Source organism: Larus michahellis, chromosome 1, assembly GCF_964199755.1.
Source record: "Larus michahellis chromosome 1, bLarMic1.1, whole genome shotgun sequence".
Lineage (NCBI taxonomy): Eukaryota > Metazoa > Chordata > Aves > Charadriiformes > Laridae > Larus > Larus michahellis.
This window is the reverse complement of record NC_133896.1, coordinates 37,507,331-37,531,035: the sequence shown is the minus strand read 5'-3', so window position 1 is coordinate 37,531,035 and position 23,705 is coordinate 37,507,331. Positions and strand designations below refer to the sequence as shown.

Below are 23,705 nucleotides of genomic sequence, written 5' to 3'. Positions count from 1 at the left end.
AGTCAAGATATGACCAAATCAGACAGCAAATCCAGCCTCTTTCTTTCTAGGAAAAAAAAGAATAACACTATCTCCTCTTTAACACCAGAAAAGGAAAAAAATTTTTCTTCATCTTGGGGGTCAATAAACTGAAATTATCCCTGAAGTGGCCTCTGAGGGATACCAAATCTGCACAATCACACAATTTCCCAAGTTTGTAAGGAAACTGACTGGACAGTTTGCCAATTCAGAATTTATAATACAGCTTTGTTTTTACAGTGCAGAATATCAGCAAGAGAAGATGTCAGTCAGCAGAAATATTTTGAATTAGCCAGCCAAGGGCTTCTGTGGACTCATACACCAGTCAGCTCTCTGGGGCTGGCACAGATCATCCTGAAGACGTGGCTGGAGACAATGAAGTGGGGTGGTCTCTCCCCATAGGGCTTACCAATGCTACTGCTCGTCAAGTGATCAAAGGTGTTAGAATTCATTATCTACAAGATCCATCCTCTGTGTGCACATTCCAACAGCTCCACAATTACACTTTAAGTCCAGGAACATAGTTGAGAGTCCTCCAGAATAATATCCTGTGAGAGGCAAAGGAGCAGCACAGTGCTGCACCAGAATTTTACTGACTTGCTGCTCATGTTAAACTCCTTCCCCTCACACTGCTTCCCCAAGTCTCAGCATCCCGGCTGCGCTGCTCAAAGACCAGTTCCAAGATCATATTCTCATCAAAAGAAAGTAACCATGGAATTCACTATCTAAAATCTCCCTAGGATTATTCACGTAGTGATTAGCTGTCAGCTTTTACAGAGAGATGTCACTCTTCGTGTGGATAACTTCCAAAACTGCATAAAATACTCTGATAGTAAACTCCAAGTGGCATTTAAAACCAAAAATTTTTGCCCTTGCAAAGCATCAATATATTGTTCAGCATTCCACAGTGCTGGTATTATGCTTGATAACACTCACTTTTCTCTTATTTCTCCCAGACTAACAGATACCCAGAATACACCATGTAATTTACATCAGCCAATATTAAACATGACACACACCTACTCATTGTAACATTTCTTCATGACCTGGTGCACAGCAATGAATGATGCTGTTTGCAGTCCTTCTGCTCCAAGCCTAGTATTAAAAGGAAAGTAGTCTTTCTCAGTTCAGGCTCCCATTGCAATGGTGTAAGCTTTCAGATTTCCCAGAATCGTGTCTGTCTGAAGCTGAATGGAATATGACAATTGAATGGCATTTTTTTACTGAATGGCATTTATTATATGAGTATTTTATATTCACCACTATAGGTGGTTCTTTTGAAGGGTTCTCCAATAATATTTTTAAAGATCACACAATTTATTAATAATGCTGGATAACAATGAACAAGTCAGTTAAGATCACATTTATATCTACAGCCATTTTCCCTCGTGCACAGCACATACCCAAGGGACTGGCAGGTGAACGTCACCATTCAGATCAAAAGAACAGCTACCCAGTGGCCCAGTGCAGCTTATGGACCAAGCACACAGTGACCATCCTCAGTGAGCCAAGCTCCAGCATCCCTCAATACAGGTTCTCTCCTCTTCTAACTGTGCTGTCACTTCACTCCTTGCAAACCAGCACAGGACATAGAATGGATTACAAAATCCTTGCTAACCTGTCCTCAGACCACCTCCACATCTTGAGTCACCAGTAACAGAGAAAGCCTTCGCTCTATGCAGCATAACTAACAGCTTGATGAAAATAGCAATAATTAAAAATCAATAGCAATATTCTAATTATTTACACATGTATTGCTATAAGTAGGCAGCCGATTGTAAAGATAATTCAGCCTACCTTTGGCAACAGTTTAAACAAATGTTTTACGATGACCATGACATTTTCAAGCTCATGATACTGTTCCGTTCCATTTCGCTTTCCCCACCAAAAGGCTTCAAATGACAAAAGATCAGGTAGAACTACATTAAGAACAATTAATTAGGAAAAACAAGTAGCTGCCACAAGCAACATTCTTAAGTATGCATTTCAGAAAGCCACAGCATCAATTTAAAGGATCAAATTCATTAGCACCCACGAAGGGTAGAAACTAGTAATGTAAACAAGCACACAAATACGGATGAGGTAATAAGAATGCTACTGAACTGAAACATGCAGCCAATTGAGTCATTTGAGGATGACTCACATGAAATCAGACTCCATAAGAACTAAACCTCCTATTTTAACCACATCAAAGGAAGAATGTACTTTTGATAGATCAATTAAATATCTATTGCTATAAAAAGTTACTGAAGCAGATTCATCTGGCTTCAAACATCAGAGCTACTGAGTTAAATTTAAAAATGTATTAGACCAACACTCTGGAAATGAGACATGGTTTTCTAAATGAACGACCTGTTTCATATCCACTTGAAAATCTAAATTGGAGTTGGAGGTGAACACGGCAAGTACATGACAGCCTCTCTTTTAATTGCAAAGGCAACACTAGAAATGTCACAGACATTAATATTTTTAATTTTTAATACAGAACATCCTCCTCTTTAGTATATTTTTCAGGCATTAAAGTGAGGAACATGAAAAGCAAATACAAGCTTAAATTTTGGCACCTAATTTATAACAATGGGGATTTGGGGCGGGGGGAGGGGTGTAGGGCAAAATTGCCACAGTAGCAGCATTCACCAAGTAACTCAAATCTTCATAAAGAAAGAAAAAAATAAATAAACCAGAGCAACTGAGGCGTTCCAGGTTAAAGCATATTTATACAATTGCAAGAGTTGCAAGAGTACATCAAATTACTGGGAAGTGAGTGGGAAAAGACAGATAACCCACATGCGTAACTTGACCTGCATGAATTATTACACACGTACACAAGTGTTTGCCCCATGTTATGAGACATCTGATCCAGAGTGGCAATCACGGAATCATATCACAGAATACCAGGTTGGAAGGGACCTCAAGGATCGTCTGGTCCAACCTTTCTTAGCAAAGGCACGGTCTAGACAAGATGGCCCAGCACCCTGTCCAGCCAAATCTTAGAAGTGTCCAATGTTGGGGAATCCATCACTTCCCTGGAGAGAATATTCCAGTGGCTGATTGTTCTCATTGCGAAAAAATTTCCTCTCCTCCAAGAACCTTATGAAGTTCAAGTTCAATCAAATCAATATTAGCAGTGTTAACAGTCCACAGTATATTGTATTAAAGCTGTTCTTACATCTTTAATCAAAATTTCATCCTATGAACTAAAATCTGTGAATGTCTGCCGTGGTTTTATAACAAACGTTGAGGGAAGAGGAGGGATGGAGAAAACATGCGAGTAGATAATTAGTGCATGTAGGAAAAAGACAAGGAAGAACATATGAAAGAGACCAAGGAACAATGTGAGGAAAACTCAGACACGGGCGAAATAGCCTGATTGAGAGCCAGTGGTAGACAAGACAGAGAGGCGGAAAAATGGAACAGGGCTGAGAAGTACAATATTTAAAGACTGGGATCAAGTGAGAAAAGCTAATAAAGAGAGGAAGAGGGGAAAAAAATGTGGAAGATGGGACAGGACACACAGATGCAGTAGGACTGAAGCTAAAGAGAAACATTGGAGGGAGGGAGCAAGGAGAGAGAAAACAGGAGTTTAATCTTGATGTGCGAGTACTTTTGCGTATCTAAGCTGCACTTATGCAGAGACACCTGATGATGGTGATCTTGCCCAGTCCTCTCTGAACCAACTCATACAACTACAACAGCAGGCAAGGCTTTCCCAGTTTCCTCTAAGTCAGTTCCACACCCTGTGAGGAAAGTTGATGCTACAGAGACAGTAACACATTCTCAGAAGTTGAGGAGACGTCATAGCGCGGCCTTCTACCAGGAAACTTTGTCCATCCCCTGGGAACACGCAGGGTACCAATCTGTGCCCAGATGATGCCAGTATGTGCTGGCTTTCTATCCAGTTAAGATGTGCTCCAAGAGATCACTGGTATTGCTAGTAAGTATACACATAAACCTCTGAGTTTCTGTAGCTGGACTCCAAAACATTCAGCTTTCTCAATCAGGAGCTTCTGGATAACCTCGACAACCATCTGGGAATTAACGATCTCAGTAAATAATTAAGAAGTCATTTCTCAGCAATTTTCCACTACTTCACATATGGAACCTAATACTTCCTCTGTGAACAACATTTATTTGACAGCCTGAATTTAAATATTTTCATCCAATTATTGCCTGACCACATTTATAAAGCACTTCACATTTAAGGAAAGGATATGAAAGCCACCAACCTATGAAAACCTGAGATACGCCTCTATCTCTGCACAAAATAAAATATTCTGTCTCCCTCTACTGGCTCTGTGTTAATTCGAACCAGGAGAAGAAAAACTAGAAAACTAATGTTTATTGTTGTCTTAGAGAATTCTATACAGGAGTCAATGCTGCAGTAGCACAAAAATAATACTTATCTTTAATTGTAGTTTCTAAACAGGTATTACAACAGAGAATACCAAGAGTCTTTCTGAACACAGCATGAGACCTATTTAAAGTTATTACAGGTACGTAACACTATAGCTACATAGCACCAAACTAATAATCTCTTTACAAAATTTTCTATTAAAATTATTTCTCCATTAAAAAGACAAGAGAATATTAATGAACTTTCTGTTAATATAACTTCAGCTTATTTTGTATTGAATCAGATTTAAGCATTCCTGCTTGCTTCCAGCCAGACTGAGTTACAATTGAGCTGGATGATTTTACTTATAAAAAATTTATAGATAATATATGCTTTTTTTTTTTTTTAAATTAAAATGACAGGTAATCAAAGTTTGCGATTCAAAGAACTTCAGGTTTGCAATTTGATCAGTCAAAATATATTTAGTAATATAAGCAAGCTGTCACTATATAAAACACAGGAAGAGATAAAAGAATGAGATGTCTTTCGCAAGTTCTTCAGATGATAGCTGCAAAACCTGGATTTATTTTTTGCTGAATTCTGCTTTTCTCAAATGATATAATTAAGTGCATAAAGCACTCTGCTTTCTAAGATGGATTTGAAATAGTTCACAATGCTACAGAACAAACCTATATCTTGTTACTCCAAATAAGACAAAATCACAAGAGCAATTATCTTACTAGATTCACCTCTCCAATTTGATTCATTACATCCTACACAGGGGTTCCTAATACTACACAGGAAATAGTACAAAGGCAAGAACAAACGGTTGGAGGAAAGACGACCAGTTGCGCCCGCATTTGCACAGCTATTGATCAAATATTGTCTCAAAGGCACGATCCCCAGGAAATTAAAGTTGCACATCCTACAGCAAGAGTTTATTCCTGCATTCTCTGTATAGTGTTAGTACATTTATACCGAGCAATAAAAACACGGTCTCAATCTACTCCAAAGCTTAAGTTATCAGGAGTCATTCAACAAATCCCAGTGGCTTTGGATTGGATCTTAAAGCAAGAAATAACTAAATTTTTGGTGCCCTAGAATACATACATCTGGATTTTCAAAAATATAAGCTGAAAATTAACCGTAGGTAAATATGCTATGTTAATAATAAAAATATCTCAGCTAAAGAGATGTAATATACAAACCCACACATAGTCTTCAAAAATCTGCAAGCACATGCATGGATATTAGACAATAAACTGCATTACTCTAAAACTTCAGCTATCTCAGTTGTTGCTATCGCATTTTAAACATAATGCCCCATTAATTTAAGTGTAAAATGTTACCTGAAACTTGCAAAAACACATCCATATTTAGGATGAAATCCCATATCCCTTTCAGTAAATACGTTTTTACCTAACAAATGAGGTCTGGATGCTCAGACCTTCAGAATTCGTAGTGAAATGCTCTAAGTACTTGAACACATGCAAAATTCAAGTAGTCTCATTTAAAAGGAGACTACAGTATATGCTCAAGTGTTAATGGCACTGAGGACTCAATTATCAAGCTGATGTTGAGAAAGAAAAAGAGTAGGTGAGAAGAAGAAATATGCCTACACAGTGCATGACAGCCAAGAACTTTCATGCTAGGTTTAAGTAAAACAAAGGAACACTTTTAAATACTTAAAAATTAAGTTTTACAGTCATAAACAAACCCTTAACTAAACTACATTAGCACATGCCACTACAGTAAGATTCTTCTAATAAAAAGTTTTACATGCACTTCAAAGCTCCTATGGGCATTTTTGTGAAAAGACCATGCTTTATTTACCGTACCTGAACATTTCTGTACCTGTCACGCTGCATGTTAATGAAAAAATAAGACAGGGAACATTAGGTTATTTTCACATGTCTTTTCTAAAGGTATAATTTCTATTTATTTTTACCTACGACACCACATGCAGTTTCACTTTAGCAGGACTAACAAAAGCACTTCAGTCTATCTTTAGATGACAACTTTGCCAAGTCAAATAAAAAAGGTTTCACTGTGCTGGAATAAAAGGCTAAACAATTCAAGAGCAACATTTTTCCCCTCTTTCTCATGTGCCCTCTCTGAAACCCCCCAAAACATGGGTGCTGATAAAGAGGTTTGAGGGAAGTAGGTTCGTTTTTACTAATACTCCTCATCTCAAACCAACTCGACAAAAAGGAGTTACGCACTATTAACAATGCTCTGGGAAGACAGTTTCCACTAAGAAGAATTTCCACTTCTAGCATCTCCCTTGTAACCATGTGAAAGGACAGGGTTAAACACAGCATGCGCACCAAAAAAATTCAGCTGGGGCTTTCTGTAAATTAAAGCTGGAAAAGCCTGGCAGACAACCTACAGTAAGGGTGCCACACCAACACACAAAGCTGAGGCTACGGCAGCATACCTGGCTGAGCTAGTTGAACTTTGCCTGTTCCCAGGTGCCACTGGCACCACTGGAAGCCAGGCATACCTAAGGAACAGCATAGCCTGGCCTCTTGACTTTAAATCAAGTGCGAGGGCTTAATTGAAATACTGCCCACGTTACTGAAATAAACTGCTTGCACTAGTACACACATACACAAAAAGTACTTACTTCGTTTCTGGGAAACCGCCTGTAAACAAGCTGTGACAATATCGCAGTTCTTCTGGACTTTATGCACAAGCCTGTCTTTCTGCTTCAGAAGACGAAGCAACTTTGCCGATTGAACAGAAATTCTGTAATTCAGTTCTCGTTTTATAGTTGTTAATTCACCAACATCTGCCAATAAGCAGAGAAAATAACTTCAGTACAGGCCATACATTCACAAACAGCTTATTGTAGTAGACATGCAGAGGGACTTGCCCCAATGACATTTACATATACAAACTTTCTATAAATTACAAGTTCTATTGACTGGGATAATTCCCAATTATAAACATTTTCAGGATCTGAGCCAAAGTCTCTAATTTTCTTTTAAACTAAAGTATTTCAATTTACTGCACAGTGTATAAATCTTAATAATTATACTGTTATAAATTGGAAACACCGCGACAGACGTAACCAGAATATACCTATAGTAGTGCAACCAAGGGGTAAATCTTCCAGAAGCTGCCTGTGGAAAACGTGCGTGGGTAATAAGCAAATAGTAACAGACATGTTCAAGAAGCTGCCTGCAAAGCTAGAAATGCAAGTCCAGGATGAGCTCTAAGTGGGAAACTCTTTCCACTAAAACACAAACTGGATGGCTCCTGGCACAGCCTCAACTATTTCCACTGGTCAGTCACAGTGCCGCCAGATTCTCTTAGTTCTCCACAATGTCTCAGCTTACTTCTAATATTCCTGTTGTTTCCCATGGGGTGAGCTGCAGGTCCAGGAGAAAAGGGAGCTGTTGGGGAGATGTCTTAAATCCATTATTTTTTTTTTTAATTTTTTTTTTTTTCCTGAGTCCTCTGCTCTGTTCTCAGAGGCACACCCCAGCAGTGAAAGCTTGGGTCTTGCCTATCACACGCTGACAGCTTCAGCTCTTCCCTGTCCAAGCCTGGTCCAGCTTGCCATCAGCAGCTAAACAGCTTTCTGTTCCCTGCAGCTAAGTTTTCAAATCCTATCACATTCAATCCAACCATGCCCCTCCAATCCTAGAAGGAAAATCAATTAAAAAAAAAAAAAAATCCATACTTTGGTAAACTGATCCAATGAGAAAAATATTTATGCATCCAGGAAAAGCTACTATTTGTGGGATGGTAAACAGCTTAGCTCATATGGCAAAACTTTTTCAATAATTCTGAAAAGCTTAAAGAAAGGAACAATCTAGGCTGAAATGACAATCAATCATGGGATAGTGAAGAGCAAGGTATGACTGCAAGGGAGGGGAACCACTGGTAAAACAGTCCTGTATTTTATAGACACCACCCTGTTTCAGCACCTGCTGCTCAGCTGGAACTCCCAATTGCTTGTACAAGCAAGGTGATTTAAAACCACATCGATGGATTTTGAGAGAACAAAAATTCAGTTGTATTACTACTGACTTGTACAGTCACCACAGAAGTAGTGAGCTGAATTTTATTCTTTCCTGTTCATGCTGTTTAGCTGTCCTGGTAAAAACAATTAATTTTGCAGCAAAATTAATGAGCTTAAATTCTACAAAATATATTCCTGACCAAGCAAATTTCTTGTTGAGTCCCAGATTATTACAGGACACACAGAAGAACCTGAGCTACGTCCTGTAACATCAGATGGCATATCATCTCAGTAAGCATCCAAACAGGGAAGCAGAAAGCTGTTTGTACAGGTCTGAAAAACACACGTTTATTCACCTCTTGCTTTTTTTTTTCCTTGTCAAAAACAAGAACGATCAGGAGACAAGAGGCCTTTGTACAGCCCTCCTCACCGGGTCAACTTGGAGTCGCAAGCCTCATTCTTTCACAAGCATGCAGCGCTGTGGCTACTTAACTTTCGTAAGAATTCGTTCATAGTTTCATTTAGATTTTGGTTAGTTGACTATTGCATTTACATTTTTTTATTACACCCTTTTTTGTTTCCTGGAAGACATGCTTACCTGCAAGTAAGCTTTATGATTGTCAGGTTTAGTTTAAGTCCACTAGGACTAAAAGGACTTGAAAAAAAACAACTCTCTCTTATGACACAGTATGCGTAGCACCTCTTCTAGCTTAAGAAAAAAGGGACTTAGTTTAAAAAAAAAAAAAAAAGAAAGAAAAGGAAACTGGTCACTGATTACTGTAAGCGAAGACAAGCACTGAACTTAGAGAAGCACAACAGCTTGTGCAACCTGTCACAGAAACTCTAGTAGCAGGTGACCCCGTTTGTGCTCCTACGGCGCCTAAAACGAAGGAGGGAGGGAGGGAACAGCAGACGAGGCCGTGGTTCGAAGGAGATACCGTCTAACCGGGCACGGCGAGCTTCTGGGAGAGGCGGCCATGCATCAACGCCGCTACAACAAACGAAGGGGGACACGTACATACATAAATACATACATACAGGTGCGCGTAGGGGCGCACAGGCAGGAGAGGGGCCGTAACCCCGAGCAGGGCTCCCCTGCGGGCACAGAGGCGGGAAGGGGCCGGCGGGGGCCGGGCAGGGCAGGCGGGGCGGGCCGTACCTTTCAGCTGCAGGTACTTGACCTGGCTCGGCCGCTGCTCCAGCTGCCGGAGGACGCGGGAGCGGGCGCTGCCCACGGGGGCGGCCGCCTCGGCGGCGCTGTAGAGCTCGGTGAGCAGCCCGCTCACCAGCGACGAGGTGCGGCTGGACCGGCCGCTGCCGGGACCACCCTCCTCCTCATCCTCCTCTTCCTCCTCCTCGGCCAGGCTGTCAGCGCTGCTGCCCGCCCTGCCGCCCAGACCGGCCTCCCCCGTCTCCATCTTCCACGGCCGCTGGGCTGCGCGCCGCCCGGTTCCGGGCTCGGCCCGTTCCACAGCGGGGCGGGGGGGGAGAGTCCGGGCCGGCGGGACGCTCCCCCGCAGGCAGGAGCGCCGCGCCCCGCTCCGCCCCCTCCCGTGGTAGAGGCCGGCGACGGGCGGGGAGGGAGGGGGCGTTGCACCTGCTGAGGGGCGGGGAGGGCGGCCGGGCTCGGCTTGCCCTCACGGCCGTCGCCCCCGCGACCGTTCCCCGGGGCGGTGCGGCTGACACAAAGGTCACCCCCGGCCCTGCCGCCTGTCCCCGAGCGCCGGGCAGCCCCCGCGGTCACCGCCCGGCGCCGCCTCAAGGGGGAAGGCGGAGAGCAGGGCGTGAGGAAACGCGGGGCAGAGCTTCGGCGAGGTGACGGCGAGGCTGCCATCGCTGCTGCGCGTCACCGCCGAACCACGCGGAGAGCAGAGGTGATGGCGGGGTTTGTACGGCCGCCGGGGCTGGGCGTCCCGGGGCGGCTGGGGCGCTGCTGCACGGAGTGATTCCCAGAGCCGGTGCCTGCATGTAGTAAGGCCACCGCCGCCACTGTGGTGGCTGCAGCCTGTGCCCCCCAACCTGCCTCGGCACTCCGCTGGCCTGCAGCAGGACAGCCCTGCACACCCACCGGCTGCGGCCACTGAGCCTGACTGTCCGGCCAGAGCCAGAGCCCAACCAGCCGCAGCCACTGAGCCTGACTAGCCACGGCCACTAAGCCTGACCAGCTGTAGCCACTGAGCCTGACCAGCCACAGCCACCGAACCCAACTGTCCGTGGCCACTGAGCCCGCTTGACCACAGCCACTGAGCCTGATGGACTAGCCAGGGCCAGAGCCCAACTGGATGTGAGCCCGATTGGCCATGGCCTCTGAGCACAACTGGCCATGGCCACTGAACATGATTGGTCATGACCACTGAGCCCCCACCATAGCCACTGAGCCCACCTGATTGTGGCCACTGAGCTGGACCAGCCATAGCCACTGAGCCCCACTGGCCATGGCCACTGAGCCGTCTCCAGCTGGCAGGACGTGGGTGCCAGGAGTACCCAGCGCTCCCCGCGCCCCCACCGTGCTCCCTGCCTGTCCCTGCCTTCTGATTTTCCTCAATATCAATAAAACATTTTCCTTCGAGGCGCGAGCAGGTCGGCTGGCACACAGGAGGGCAATGGCACGGCAAGCAGGCCAGGGTCGGCTCAGCAGCCACGGCTAATCACCGCCAGGAGTTTTGTAGCAAAACCCGCAGTATTTCACAACTACAAAGAAGCCCCTCGGAACGAGCCGCTCTGCCGCCCTCCCTCAACGGCGGCCGGTGCCGGCGGGCAGCTCGTACGGGCACCGTCGGCCGTCATGAGGGGATCGGCTGGAGGCCCCGCCCCCTCCCCCACGACACCGGCTCACCCAGGGCAATGGGCGGGGCCAGGCCGGAGGGGGCGTGGCCTCTCCCCTCCGTGGCGGCCGCCCGGGCCACGTGACCCCGCCCCCCCCCCGCCGCTCTCCCGGGTCATATGCCGGGGGCGGGGCGGGCGCGCGCGTTGCCGCTCGGGGCTCCGCTCTCCGCCGCCACTCGTCGCCCCGCGGGGGTCGAGCGGCACCGGCTCCCTCCGTCCCTCCCGCCTATCCCCGCCGCTCCGCCATGTCCCCCGCCGCCGTGGCCCGGGGGCTGGCGCTGGCCGCCCTGCTGGTGCTGAGCCCGGCGGGGGCAACCCGGCAGGCGCGGAGGCCCAACGTGGTGCTCATCCTCACTGACGACCAGGACGTCTGCCTGGGCGGCATGGTAACTCCGCCGCTGCCCCGGCTTCCCCTCGGGTTGGGCCCGGGGCGTGGGGGGGGGCGGGTCGGTGGGAGCGTTGAGGGAGGCCGCGTCCTCGCCCAGGGGCTGCTGGCCACCCGCCGGGCGTGCACAGCCCGGCACGGGGAGAGGGTGGAGAGGGCCCGGCGTGAGGCGAGGGTTGCCCGGCCGAGGAGGAGGCCTGGGGTGACAAGCGGCGCGGCCAGGGCCCAACCCGCAGCCGAGGACGGGGTCTCTTCCCCGCGGCCTCAGGCCGAGCTGCCCCCGAGGGGAGCGTGGTGCTCTGGGGCCGCCGAAGGGAGCGTCGTGATGGGCTTCCCCGGGTGAGCGAGGCGGCCCTGGGAAGCCACCGGGGCTCAAGCGGGTCGAGGCTGGAGCTCCTTGAGTGCAGCCTCTGCAAGTGGTCCCCAAAAACTCTCCGTTTTTCTCCTGGGCTGACTTGTGTAACTGCTGCGGTCGTCCCAGAGAAGAGGTGCTCCGAGGGGGCTCGTCTGGGCAGCGCCTAAAAGCTGTGGTGGTGGGCCTTCTTTCAGGTAGTCACACGATTGCTTCAACTCTGCCACTTTACCCAGCATCCTTACGTTTTTAGCTGATTTGGGTTTGGTATCTTTGTTCCAGACCCCCCTGAAGAAGACTAACGCTCTCATTGCACAGATGGGAATAACCTTCCTAAATGCCGTAAGTGTTTACCTTAACTCTTGGAACTTCTGAGGCATGTGCATTTGTGTAGTTTGTGTCTTAAGCAATCTGAAATCTCAGAACAGCTAATAGTTTTATGAAGTCTGTACATATGTGTGTGGGTTTTCTAAATTCAACCCCTAACTACTTTTAGGTCTCCAAATGAATATAGCTCTAGGTCATGTTCAGAATCTGAGAGGGAGAGTTTCACTTCCTAGAAGTACTTGTGCTGACTTCCTTAAGCTGTAAAGTAAAACTGAATAATCAGAATATTTTTATTACAAACTAAGAAGCATTAGAAGAAGACACTTAAAACTTTCAGCTTCATGCGTGCTGAAAAACCACTTTATTCTTCTTGTATTCTAATATATTGCTATGGCTTAAATAATAGAGTTAATCAACTGGCAAACAGTGCTTTTATGGATACTTGCTATTGTGTAAGAACCGCATCTAATCTGAGGGGGGTGGGGAGGTTGAAGGGCATAAGCTGCAGAAACCTAAAACCAGTTTCATGTGCCGCTTTTCACTAGTGAAAATACTTGGGATGTAGCTCTGTGTGTCCAGAAAAAAAGCATGCTTTAGTGTTGGTGAACTTCTTAATCAACCTATTAGCTGATATTTCAAAACTATACATTTTGAGGAAGAATCGTTTTACGTTGTCAGTCTTGTATCTCTTCATTCTGTCTTTGCAGTACGTTCCCAGTGCACTTTGCTGTCCCAGTCGAGCTAGCATTTTAACAGGAAAATACCCACATAATCATCATGTTGTCAATAACACCCTGGAAGGAAACTGTAGCAGCAAGTTATGGCAGAAGATTCAAGAGCCGTACACCTTCCCAGCGCTGCTCAAAACTATGTGTGGTTATCAAACCTTCTTTGCCGGAAAGTATTTGAATGAGGTATTTTGTGCTTTTTTTTTTTTTTACTGAGATGCAGTTCATTTGCATCTGTACACCTTACTAGCACATTCAGTGGTTTTTATATTTGTAGCTGGTAGTGCATCCCCAAAATGCTTAAAATCATGTTATTTGGATGAACAGTTCTCTTTCCTAAGATGGGATAAATATGATGCAAATTTCAAGTCTTTAACTTGGTTAAAATCAGGTTCTGTAGGTGCCTAGATGTTTTTAAAAGTTAGTTGTGAAAAGATGATGGAATCCAAAGCTTTTTTTTTTAGTATGTTCAGATGTGTTAATTTTTAGACATGATGATTTTAATGACTGGGGGAAATGGATAGATGATTGGCATGTGTTATTAAAGAACGCCATCAAGCCAGTGGCAGACCAGGCACAAATAACATTAAAGAAAAAAATCGGTTTGTCTCAATATTCCTAACTGATGTATCCCCTTGAATCAGAGGATTTCTTTTTAGCAGTTAATATGGTATTTTAAGCATTAAATGTCCACTGAGGCAAATTTATTGGGGGAACAGGTAGTATTGGAGATCTTTACAGAGGTTACCCAGCACTTTATTATTGAATCATTGTGTGTGTGTGCTTTTGGGTTTTTTTTCTGTTTTTAACTAAGCTGTGATTTGTAGTAGTCTGTGGTAAGCTGTAAAATTCAGTGCTGAAAGCTCTAAGATCAGGTGTTCCTCTTGTGTGATGGAATTGTATTTGGAGCTAGATGACTTTCCGGGTTCTTAACAGCATTATTTTCCGTGCATCTCTTGGTGGAAAATGTTGGTGGTAGAATAATGGAACGTGAATTTTCATAGCCAGGCACAAACTTGTTTCTGCTGATGTTACTGAGGCAGCTAGGGGAGGGGAAACTTACCTGGCTTCCTCCGAGCATCCCTTGACTCAGCACAGTCTGCTGTCCCTGCAGTTAGGCAAGCCATGAAGATGGGAGCGGGCGGCCCTGAGAAAAGCCGTTGTGTTGCTCTGAGGCACCCTCTGTTTTGAGTTTGGCACTGATTCAGCAGCTACTTCCCTTTTTGTGCTGGCTTAAAGGCTAGTTGTTGCAGACTATTTGGCACTGAGGTGACAAGAGGCTGGCATTGCTTGGAAGTCCTCACCCCCTTGATGGGGAGGATGATGGAAGCTGTTGGTGTATGTAAAATTTTCTTTAATATCTTGTGAACTGCTATCACAAAACCTAAGAGCATCTTGTCGCACGCGTGTTTTGATCACCTCTCATCCCCTGATGATGTACCATATGTTCTCCAGGATCTCTGCATATTTTCACGTGCAGAGAATAAAATTGAAATTTTATTGATGAATGCCAAGCTTTCGGTTACTGTCTTTCTAGTTATTTAACCCTGGTCTCTTAACAGGCTGTATATATGGTTTTATATGCATATATGTTTGGGTTTTTCCATTCCGAAATCGAATTTGGCTCAATGCAGTTTCTGACTAGTGTTGAATAAGGCATATGAATATGAACCATAATTTCTAGCTTTTATTCATCATAATTGAAACTGTGAGTCATGGTCTCTCTTTTTTCAGTACGGAGCAGAGGATGCAGGGGGAGTAGGTCATGTTCCTCCTGGATGGAGTTTCTGGTATGCTTTGGTACGTGACTGTTGGTTTTTTTCAAATACTTAATTTCAGTTGCTTCGTAATACAACTCATGTCCTAACTTTGCTGGTCGTGAAAGAGTGGGCAAAGAGCATCTAACAACTTAAAGCAAATTTTCTTCCCTTTTTTCCTTTATTACATATCGGGTCCTTGGCTTTCACAAAGGCTACTCCTACTAAGGTGCCTGGGGAAAAAAAACCCTATTTGTTAAAGCCAAAGCAATGTGAGATGGCACTAAGATAAGTTTTGTTGTTGAAGACCAGTTCTCAAAATTCCTGCGGTGTCCTTGTGACAGATGCTTATAACCTATTTGACTGCTGCTTGTTGGCAGCTCGTTTTGATTCTTTCAAGTAATCAATGTACATGTTACTTTGCATAAATATGCACACGGCTTTTCTTTTTCACAGGAGAAAAATTCAAAGTACTACAACTATACTCTTTCAGTCAATGGCAAAGCACGAAGGCATGGTGAGAACTACAGTGTAGATTATCTGACAGATGTACTGGTAAGAAATTTTGCAACACCTGTGTTACAGGAGCTGCTTATGACGAGATAATGCCTCATGCTTGGGGGCTTGGGGAGGGCTGGGGCTGATAATTTGTTAGGCATCATAAATACATGATTGTGCTGTCGTGATGGTGGGTGGGCATTAATCAGCAGAGCAAGATTCTGGGTATATTTAGAAATGACAAGTTTGTGTGTATGAGCCGTGGAGAAGAAAGGGATTCCAGCTGCCCAGTTGCTAGCCGGTAGCCTCACTGAGAGGTTAATACTGACTGCTGTGGTGCGTGAGGAACATGATGTATGTAGGCAATGTCTTAAATTACTTCATAGAAGGATGTATTTCATTACAATACACAACTTGGGTAACAGATTAACTGAGCCAAGATTTCAGTGGGAAGTTAAGCATATAAAAATAACTTTACACTGTGTTTTGTTTGTTAGATATTATGATGTGTCAGGATCTTGTAATCTCTAACTAGTTAAACTGATAACTTGGAAATATCAAAGGCAAATCAATCCTTCGTACTGTGTGACAGCAATGTATGGACTGTGACAAAATGTGTAGCTGACAAGGGGAGTCTTTAGCCTCTTTATCCTCTTAAGGTTAAGAGAGGTAACAAAGATAAAAACTTAAAGGAAAGTTGGAAGAGTTACCTTACCTCTCTTGGGGCCCTGTTTAGCAAGTAATACCAGCTTGGAGGGTTTTTTTTGGGGGGAGGATGTGTTCCCCCTGCCCACCAAGCTGGAGTTTTAATTTGACATGCTATTACAGCATATGAGTAGGTGGTGCTGGGAGCTCATGTGCAGCATTCGGGGAAAATTCTTCTCTGAGAAGCCCCCTCGTGCAGTCAATTTCTAGTTTTCCGCTGAGACCCTAATGAGTTTGATTCCAGTGGGTTCTTGAACATGGACAGCTGCTTACTAGGAACAGAACTGATTGATGTTTCTTAGGGTACTGAACAGCTGTCTGATTAAATTTAGATTTACACTGTCTAAAGCTAGATTGGAATTGATAAGCCAGAAGCGAGACTGTCCTGTTATTGGCGTTGTACTAGCCTCTCTTGATCCTTCAGCAGCTCGTAAGCATTTTGACCAACAGGTCACCGGTGCATAAATCTCTTTCTTGTGGCGTGTTACTTATTGATACAGCAGTGTATTAGGATTTTCAGTGTGTTGCATTCTACCTTCTGCCTGTAGTTACCAAATATGTATTCATCATTTCAGAGCTAGCGTTTGAGTTTAATTCACTCGATGGGCCGTGCACAGGAGTAAATTGCTTGTGCAAAGTCCCTGTGTTCCTTGATGTGATGCACAAGCTTGTCCTGACTAAGAACGTCTGGGCTGAACACCAGAATCTGTCTACTGCAGCCCTGACATGTTGCAGTTTACGCTCCTAACAAAATCTAAGTTGACTACCTCTATGAGTTTACCTACATTGTACTGGTTTCTGAACCAGGTTTTCGAACTTCACACTGTTCTTATTCTCCCTTAACTCTGTCATGTAACTGAAGTCCAGCCCTACTTGCTTAGATGTACAAGTTAGGAGGAAGGAAGAAGAGGGAATTCCTACTATATTGTTTCTTCTAGGGAAAGAAAAGGATATCCAAAACGGTGTATACTAATCAGACAGGAAAGGAAAATGTTGCAAGATTTGAATAGTGAAGAACTCACCTGTGAATAGTAGCTTTGAAGCTTTCATTTCAAAGGCTAACCAAAGGAAGGCCAAAACGGAACTTGCAATCTCTTCTAACTTGCTACTTGAAACAAAGATGAAAGTCGAGTGGAGTCTGGCACTCTCCTTCACTAGAGGTTCTGGCTTCACCAGCAGAAATGTGGCTCTACTTGGAAAGTAGGAGCTTGCTACAGAGTGACCCTACACTGCAAACAGTGGGGCTGAAAAACTTTCAGAACTATAGCTATTTCTGAAGACATTTGAAACTGCTAAGCTGTGATCTGTCAGGCAGGAGATGGCATCTGAGAGCCTCAGAAAGACTCAGACTGTGTTAGGTGGATTTTATTGATACTTGGAATAAGCATAAACTTTTGATGAGCTTTCTAGGTCTAAATAATGCAAAGGTCTGAAGTCGAAAGCTGTTCAGAGATGGGGGACAAATTATTTGTTTAACACTAGCACTTGAGATTATTTTTTTTATCACTGAGCTGCTGTTCTGGACATTTGTAGATGAGCAAGCAATAAGTTTCTGAAAGAGTTTAAATGTTCCTGGTACTAACTAAGCTCTAAATAAGTTACGAATGTCTAGTTTGGATTTTTCAAATACTTGCTGTTTTCCTTTGGAGGTATGACTTTTCTTCTCCAACAAAACTGTTCACAGGCCAACATGTCGTTGGACTTCTTGGAATATAAATCTAATTTCGAGCCTTTCTTTATGATGATCTCAACCCCAGCACCGCACTCCCCTTGGACAGCTGCTCCACAGTACACGAAGAGCTTTCAGAATGTCAGTGCACCAAGAAACAGCAATTTTAATATTCATGGAAAGGTAAGCTAACGAGCAAGAATCTGCGTAGGTTATTCTACTAGTTTGTGAGAGCAGTAGGCAATGACCCTGACTTGCATGTTAAGTTTAAACAGTGAAAAGAATAGGCTAATACGATGACTACTGGTTATTTAGTTACATTAGTCAGCCTTTCAGCATAAGAGATGTTTGTTGTGACTTTGGGATATTTACATACTAGTATCTTGTAAATAAATAAAAAAAATAGTGTGGTGGCAAAAATAAGGCAGTGCAATGGAATTATGATTGATAAATGGAAAAAAGTTAATTCCTCCTCCAATTTCCAGACTGTTCTGAAGCTCTTAAAATGTTCTTTCATTGCTCTCAGTATGTTCAGGAGAACACAAAGGTAGTGTGCTGCACAAAGGCTCAGGTGAAGAGTGATGAGAGCCCTGTCTTCCTGCTCACATCTGCTCATGTTGACGGGTGGTCGATTACTTGAGCTTATGGCAAAGCTGCCCCTACTCAACAAGCATATCGAGCTAACCAGAGGACTTTGTGAAATCATGAACCACAGGGCCCAGGGTCACTAAGGACTTTGAGAACATGCCTCTCATTTGTTGAAGTAACCTGTAACCAGAGTGGCTGAGCCTAATGTTACCAACTCGCAGACATCCTTGTGGCAGGGCAGTACCTTCCACTGCCAGTAAACTTGGCCAAATATGGTCTAGCTCAGGCTAATCCGCTGCTACTTACTCGGCCAGTAAGTGAAAGTGAAAGTCGCAAGCCGTTAATCTGGTGAGATATTTAACTTCCAAAGATTTTGTGGGTTTCATTCAATTAGTTTAAAACGTAGAACTTGCTACTGTTCAGTGTTCAACTGATTCACTTCAAGATTTGTTCCTAATGTTAAACGATACCGTTGCCTAAATGCCTGTCTAGAGCAGCACGGTGATACCTCTTCTAAGGTCACTGTGACTCTCGTACTACGGGGTGAAACTTGTTTTTTAGCTGAGGATTGTAGTTTGCAAAATGACCATGTGCTTCTCAGCATGATATAAAAACATGAATGATAGGGGAGAAAAAGACTGTAAGCAGTAACGAATCCTATAGCCCAACTTATGAAGTTTTGAACTAGGGCATGGGAATCAGACATTCTTTTCCTCCAAAAAAGGATCCCTAACTTTGTCTTAGACTTCATTGCTGTAATAACTGAATGCTTTTAAAATAGTAAGCCAGAAATAACTTGACAAGCAAAGTCAGCAGCTAGACAAAAAAAGTTGTGGGAGTTCCCTTATGTGGGGCAAAAGCTCTGCGTATGCCTATATAATACAAAGCAAAATACCAGACTGACTTAATGTTTAGTAGTTAATATCTGTGGATACAGCAGTTTTATTAGGTTTCACAATGGGAACAGACTGGCATTACCCTTCTTCCTAGACACAAAATAGCTACGATCATTAACAGTGTGCATTTCTGTAATAGGCAGTGTTGCGATCTTGAAGCCTAACTCTTCTTTGAGCTTCACTGTTTTCTAGGGCAAGCACAATTCCTGCAATAGCAGTAACCATGTACGTAGGCTCAGACCCTCAAGTCATTGATGTTGTAATGCTTGCTAGACAGTCTTGCATTGTACAGTCTTGATTCCTAAATTAATGTTGGCTAGCTTCCTTAGCCAGCGTGTGGGCAAGGGGTACTAAAAGGAGCCATCTAGGCAGAGTGTCTGCATGAAAAACAAGAGTTAAGCTGTTGTCAGACTCTGACCAGTGATGTGTGCTTTAATTTCTGCTTAGGATCCTCAGCTATGAACTATATCTCATGGGTAACTGTCTGGTTTCCCAAGCAGGACTACTGATAGCCTGGACAAGTGTTTTATCTAAGCTGTTCTGAGAGATAAGCTGATTAAGATATGTGTTGGGTATTTCTCTTGCATGAATTGTTTTTCCTGCACATTCGGAGCACAACTGTGTTCAGATTCTGCTTGCAAGATATGGTATGCTGTCTCAAGATATCCTAAAATTTCTTTGAGAATGGGACACAGGGAGGCAGCAGGATTGCTGGACAGTTTTGTATGTAACTGGTGAAAGAGACTTGACAGGGACTGACAGGGAAGCAGATTTGAGGACTCTGAGTCGGTGTCAAGGTTATTGAAATACGCAAAGGTGTTTAGGTGCTGTGTGAAGTTTTTGAAACTTCAGAGAAAGGTAGGAAGAACAAAATACTCCAGAAAAGAGGAAGACTGCACTAGGTGACTAATCCGCATGAGTTACCCAGCATAGTTGTGCCTTATGGAGGGCCTCTCCTAAGCCCACCTCTTGGTGAAAGGTGGCTGGTGCACAGGTGACATTGCCAGCTCCTTTGTTCTCTGAAGAGCTTCTGCTGAGCTGGGGATGGGGTTTGTGATGTCTTTCCTTACTTTTTCCTCTCTCAACCAACACACAACCTAGATGTTCAGTCTTAATCATGCTGTGTTTTCTTGCTGAGACAGACTTAGCGTCTCTCCAGAGAATTGTTTTACAATTACTATAAAAGAGACATCTGAATACAACTGAATTAAAATAAACTGGACGTGGTGTTAAGTCTCCATGCCGAAAATCTTTCCTTCAGTCGGCAAGAACAGAAAACAGAACTGAAGAATTGCAGGAGATATGAGTCACTTCATTGTGAGTTCCTAAAGCCTGAGCCCGTTCAGAGTCATTCGCTTGTGACAGGAGGGAAATTGCATAAGGAGAGGCTGTACTGAGAGGAGTGACCAACTAAATAAATACAGGCTCAAGCTGAGGGTGATGAGAGGGTCATCTCTGACCTACTAAATGAAAAAGTGTAAAGCTGCACTGACATGACTTTCTCCTTTATTCTGCTCCCCACTAATGCTAACCTTCAGGTTGTTCACAACTGACTTTCCCATGTACGTGTACAGCAGCTGACCCAGTTCAGACTGGTGCTCCAGGATGTGGGATTATCACTTTTCATAGGAGTTCAATCATCTCGGTTACTTCGGGGGGATGGGTGGAGGGAGAAAGGGAGGGGCTGTTTCTGAGAGTTGGGGATGTGGGTAGAAGAGTCAATAATGCTTCAGTTACAGAAATGCTCTTGTTCTGGAGTCAAAAAATCCAAATAAAATGGTAATTTTTCTGTTCTCCTCAGTAGTCTCCAGCCCTGAGTTCATAGCCTACCAAGAATCTGATAGTGGCACTGTCACAGATCTCTGTCCTCACCTGTCTATAAATTAGCTAGTCCTAATTGTTTTTGATGCAGGAGTTTCTCCCTACCTCTCTATGTTAGGATGCTCACCAATCTTAGTCCCAAAAAGACCTCACTTTGGCCACCAAGTCCAATCTTACAATGCTGCTCAATCCTTAGATCATTTTCATCAGACCTGTCGCAGGCCATCAGACTGTTATCTCTGGGAGAGCCTTCCCTAGCTCCTTTCACAAATTTCTTCCCTCAACTGCTTTGAAAAAATCCACAGCTATTTTCTTCTTACCAAGGGCTGAGCATAATGGAGCTGTAACATATTCTACTCTTGCAACTTAGATTTTACATGACCCAAGAGGGAAAATCAAAGTCAGGTCAGTCTGACAGCATTGCCTGGCTCTTTCACAGGAATCATGTGGATGTTTTACCCTAAACAACAATTCCGTTGTAGTTGGTCTAAGAAGGGTATAAAAGCTGGTACCTCTCTCCTACACTAATCTTTTTGTCTTTTTTTCTGTAGAACAAGCACTGGTTAATTCGACAAGCAAAGACTCCAATGACTAACTCTTCAATACAGTTTCTTGATGATGCTTATAGAAAGCGGTAAGAATTTTTTTTTGTTGCTTAAGATTTCTACTCAGAACTTCTATTGTTTCTTAAAAAAAGAAAAGTTATTTTTTTAAAAGAGCTGTGATAAACCTGACAGTAGATGTCAAATTACCTGTAATAGTTCTCTGGCATCTGTCTGAGCAGACCTGACTCTCTGTTTACTTTTTTGCAAAGAAGCTTGTCATTCACTTCAGAAATATTTTGCTCCCAAATGCTGCCACCATTTATCATAAAAAAAGACCAATCGTGCTCGGTATCTCTACTGCTTCTCTTTCGGTGCACAACAGATTTTCATAAAAAATGGCCTTACCTTCTACTTCACTTGAATTCCAGGTACTTACATGATGTATGTGGCATCTGCCAGCTAATCTGATTTATTAACCTCGGCTCTCAGTCTGTGGTCTTTTTATATGGGAACACCTGACTGGCCAAGGCAGTTGCTTGATTCCCTTTTATAAAAGGGGATGTGGGGAATAATGTGAAGATGCAACTTGTTCCCTCTTTTTAATAGAAAGGAAAGGTATTTCTTTGCATTCTAGGTGCATTTTCTTTAAAAGCTCTGAAACAAACAGAAGCTTAACTTTAAGTGTTAAACTCCATTTTGAGCGGTTATCAGGCTTTCGCTTGTCACTTCAGAGATGGAAGACCAGTTTTTTTCAGGCTCTTGCTTTATAAAAAAAAAAAACATGTAGGTAAAATTATGCAACAATATCTTAAATTAAGCTTGGGGACAACAGGATCCAAGAATTGAATACCTCTAGTTAATTCAGCATAATACTAGTCTGTGGAGGCTTGTTATTGACTTATCAGAAGCAGTCACTTGTCTCAACAGCAAACCCTGTGACAAAGGAAAAAATAACTTGTAGCTGTTCAAGGCGTTAGAGACCCTGGAATAATGGACCCTGATATTACATGAGTAATAAAAAATAGCTGATGCAGTTTTCAAGCGGAAAGGATCCCATATAGACAATTAAATTCCTGGCAGTCTTGTATTTTAATATTAAAAACTACATATAAAGAACTAATAACAAGTGACCTTGCAGGAGATAATTCCGACTCTTTCCCACCGTGTTGCTTCAAAGCTGGTCTTGACTGTCTCCAGATAAGAAGTAATCAGCATTTTGACGTCTTTCTCAGACACTACAGAACCAAATCAACAAGAACTGAAGACAAACAGTCTCTTTCTATCTTAAATTGCAGCTTCAAAAAGTACCATGTAGCAATCTATTGTTTTCAGAATTTGCAAGCCAAATAATCCACTTACAGTGCATACACTGTTGACTTGAAGCAGAATAGGAATGCCGTACCTGCAGTCAGAATTATTCTAAATTTTTCATACTCTTATATGAATTACTTTGTTTCTGTATAGGTGGCAAACTCTGCTCTCCGTAGATGACCTGGTAGAGAAACTAGTCAAGAAACTAGAACTGAACGGAGAATTAGACAACACGTACATCTTTTACACATCAGACAATGGCTACCACACTGGTAAAATTTTCACTGCTTACTCCACATTTGTAGAAGATCCAGGAATTGCATTACACTTCACCCTCATGACCACTCCAGAAAATGGGAACAGCAGATACAGAAAACTGTAGACATGAGAAGTACTGATTTGATCTGCAAAAGTAATCTGGAGTTGCAGTATGGGGTGTTTTCGGATTTTATTGTTTGTTTGATTTTTGTTTGGTTGCGGGTTTTGGCATTAATCTCTACCACTGTATCCTGGTATACATAAAATTAGGACAGAAATGGAGGAAGGGTCTCTGTTCTGTAGGAAAAGCTGCCATGAAAGAGTTAACTAGTAAAAATCTGTTGAAGACCTGTCTATATCATGTTGTACAACTAAAAATGCAGTAGCTAAACTGTTAAACTTTGTAAGATATGGCTTATACTTGTTTGTTGTTTGTTTGTTATACTGGATGTTGTTTGTTCCTGTCCTCCACTTTGTTAACATAGTTCAGGTTAAGAACCTCTTCTGGCTTCTTAAAACTGGTTGCTGGAAATTATGTAACACAAGACTCTTAAAATGTAAATCAAGAAGCCATTTGACTTCTTTGATTTTCTATCGTACAGGCCAGTTTTCTTTGCCAATAGACAAACGGCAGCTGTATGAATTTGATATCAAAGTCCCGTTGCTAGTTCGAGGACCAGGGATAAAACCAAACCAGACAAACAAGGTAAGAAAGAAG

At 43.4% G+C, this 23,705-nt stretch overlaps 2 protein-coding genes across 4 annotated transcripts in view; one reads left to right on the top strand and one right to left on the bottom strand.

The window, feature by feature from the left end:
• Positions 1-9,815, bottom strand: part of TBC1D30 (TBC1 domain family member 30) — a 54,324-nt gene extending 44,509 nt beyond the window's left edge. For all 3 annotated transcript variants that reach the window (XM_074572405.1, XM_074572426.1, XM_074572414.1), the window contains exons 1-2: positions 9,481-9,815; positions 6,978-7,142 (exon numbers count right to left, since the gene is read on the bottom strand). In XM_074572405.1, the coding sequence (XP_074428506.1) occupies positions 6,978-7,142; positions 9,481-9,739 (424 nt within the window). In that variant the 5' untranslated portion in view covers positions 9,740-9,815. The remainder of the gene's footprint in view (positions 1-6,977; positions 7,143-9,480) is intronic.
• A 1,368-nt stretch (positions 9,816-11,183) lies between these two features.
• Positions 11,184-23,705, top strand: part of GNS (glucosamine (N-acetyl)-6-sulfatase) — a 21,755-nt gene continuing 9,233 nt past the window's right edge. The window contains exons 1-9 of the mRNA XM_074572339.1: positions 11,184-11,533; positions 12,167-12,226; positions 12,919-13,125; positions 14,674-14,739; positions 15,153-15,251; positions 17,584-17,751; positions 21,425-21,507; positions 22,883-23,001; positions 23,590-23,693. Of these exons, the coding sequence (XP_074428440.1) occupies positions 11,393-11,533; positions 12,167-12,226; positions 12,919-13,125; positions 14,674-14,739; positions 15,153-15,251; positions 17,584-17,751; positions 21,425-21,507; positions 22,883-23,001; positions 23,590-23,693 (1,047 nt within the window). The 5' untranslated portion in view covers positions 11,184-11,392. The remainder of the gene's footprint in view (positions 11,534-12,166; positions 12,227-12,918; positions 13,126-14,673; positions 14,740-15,152; positions 15,252-17,583; positions 17,752-21,424; positions 21,508-22,882; positions 23,002-23,589; positions 23,694-23,705) is intronic.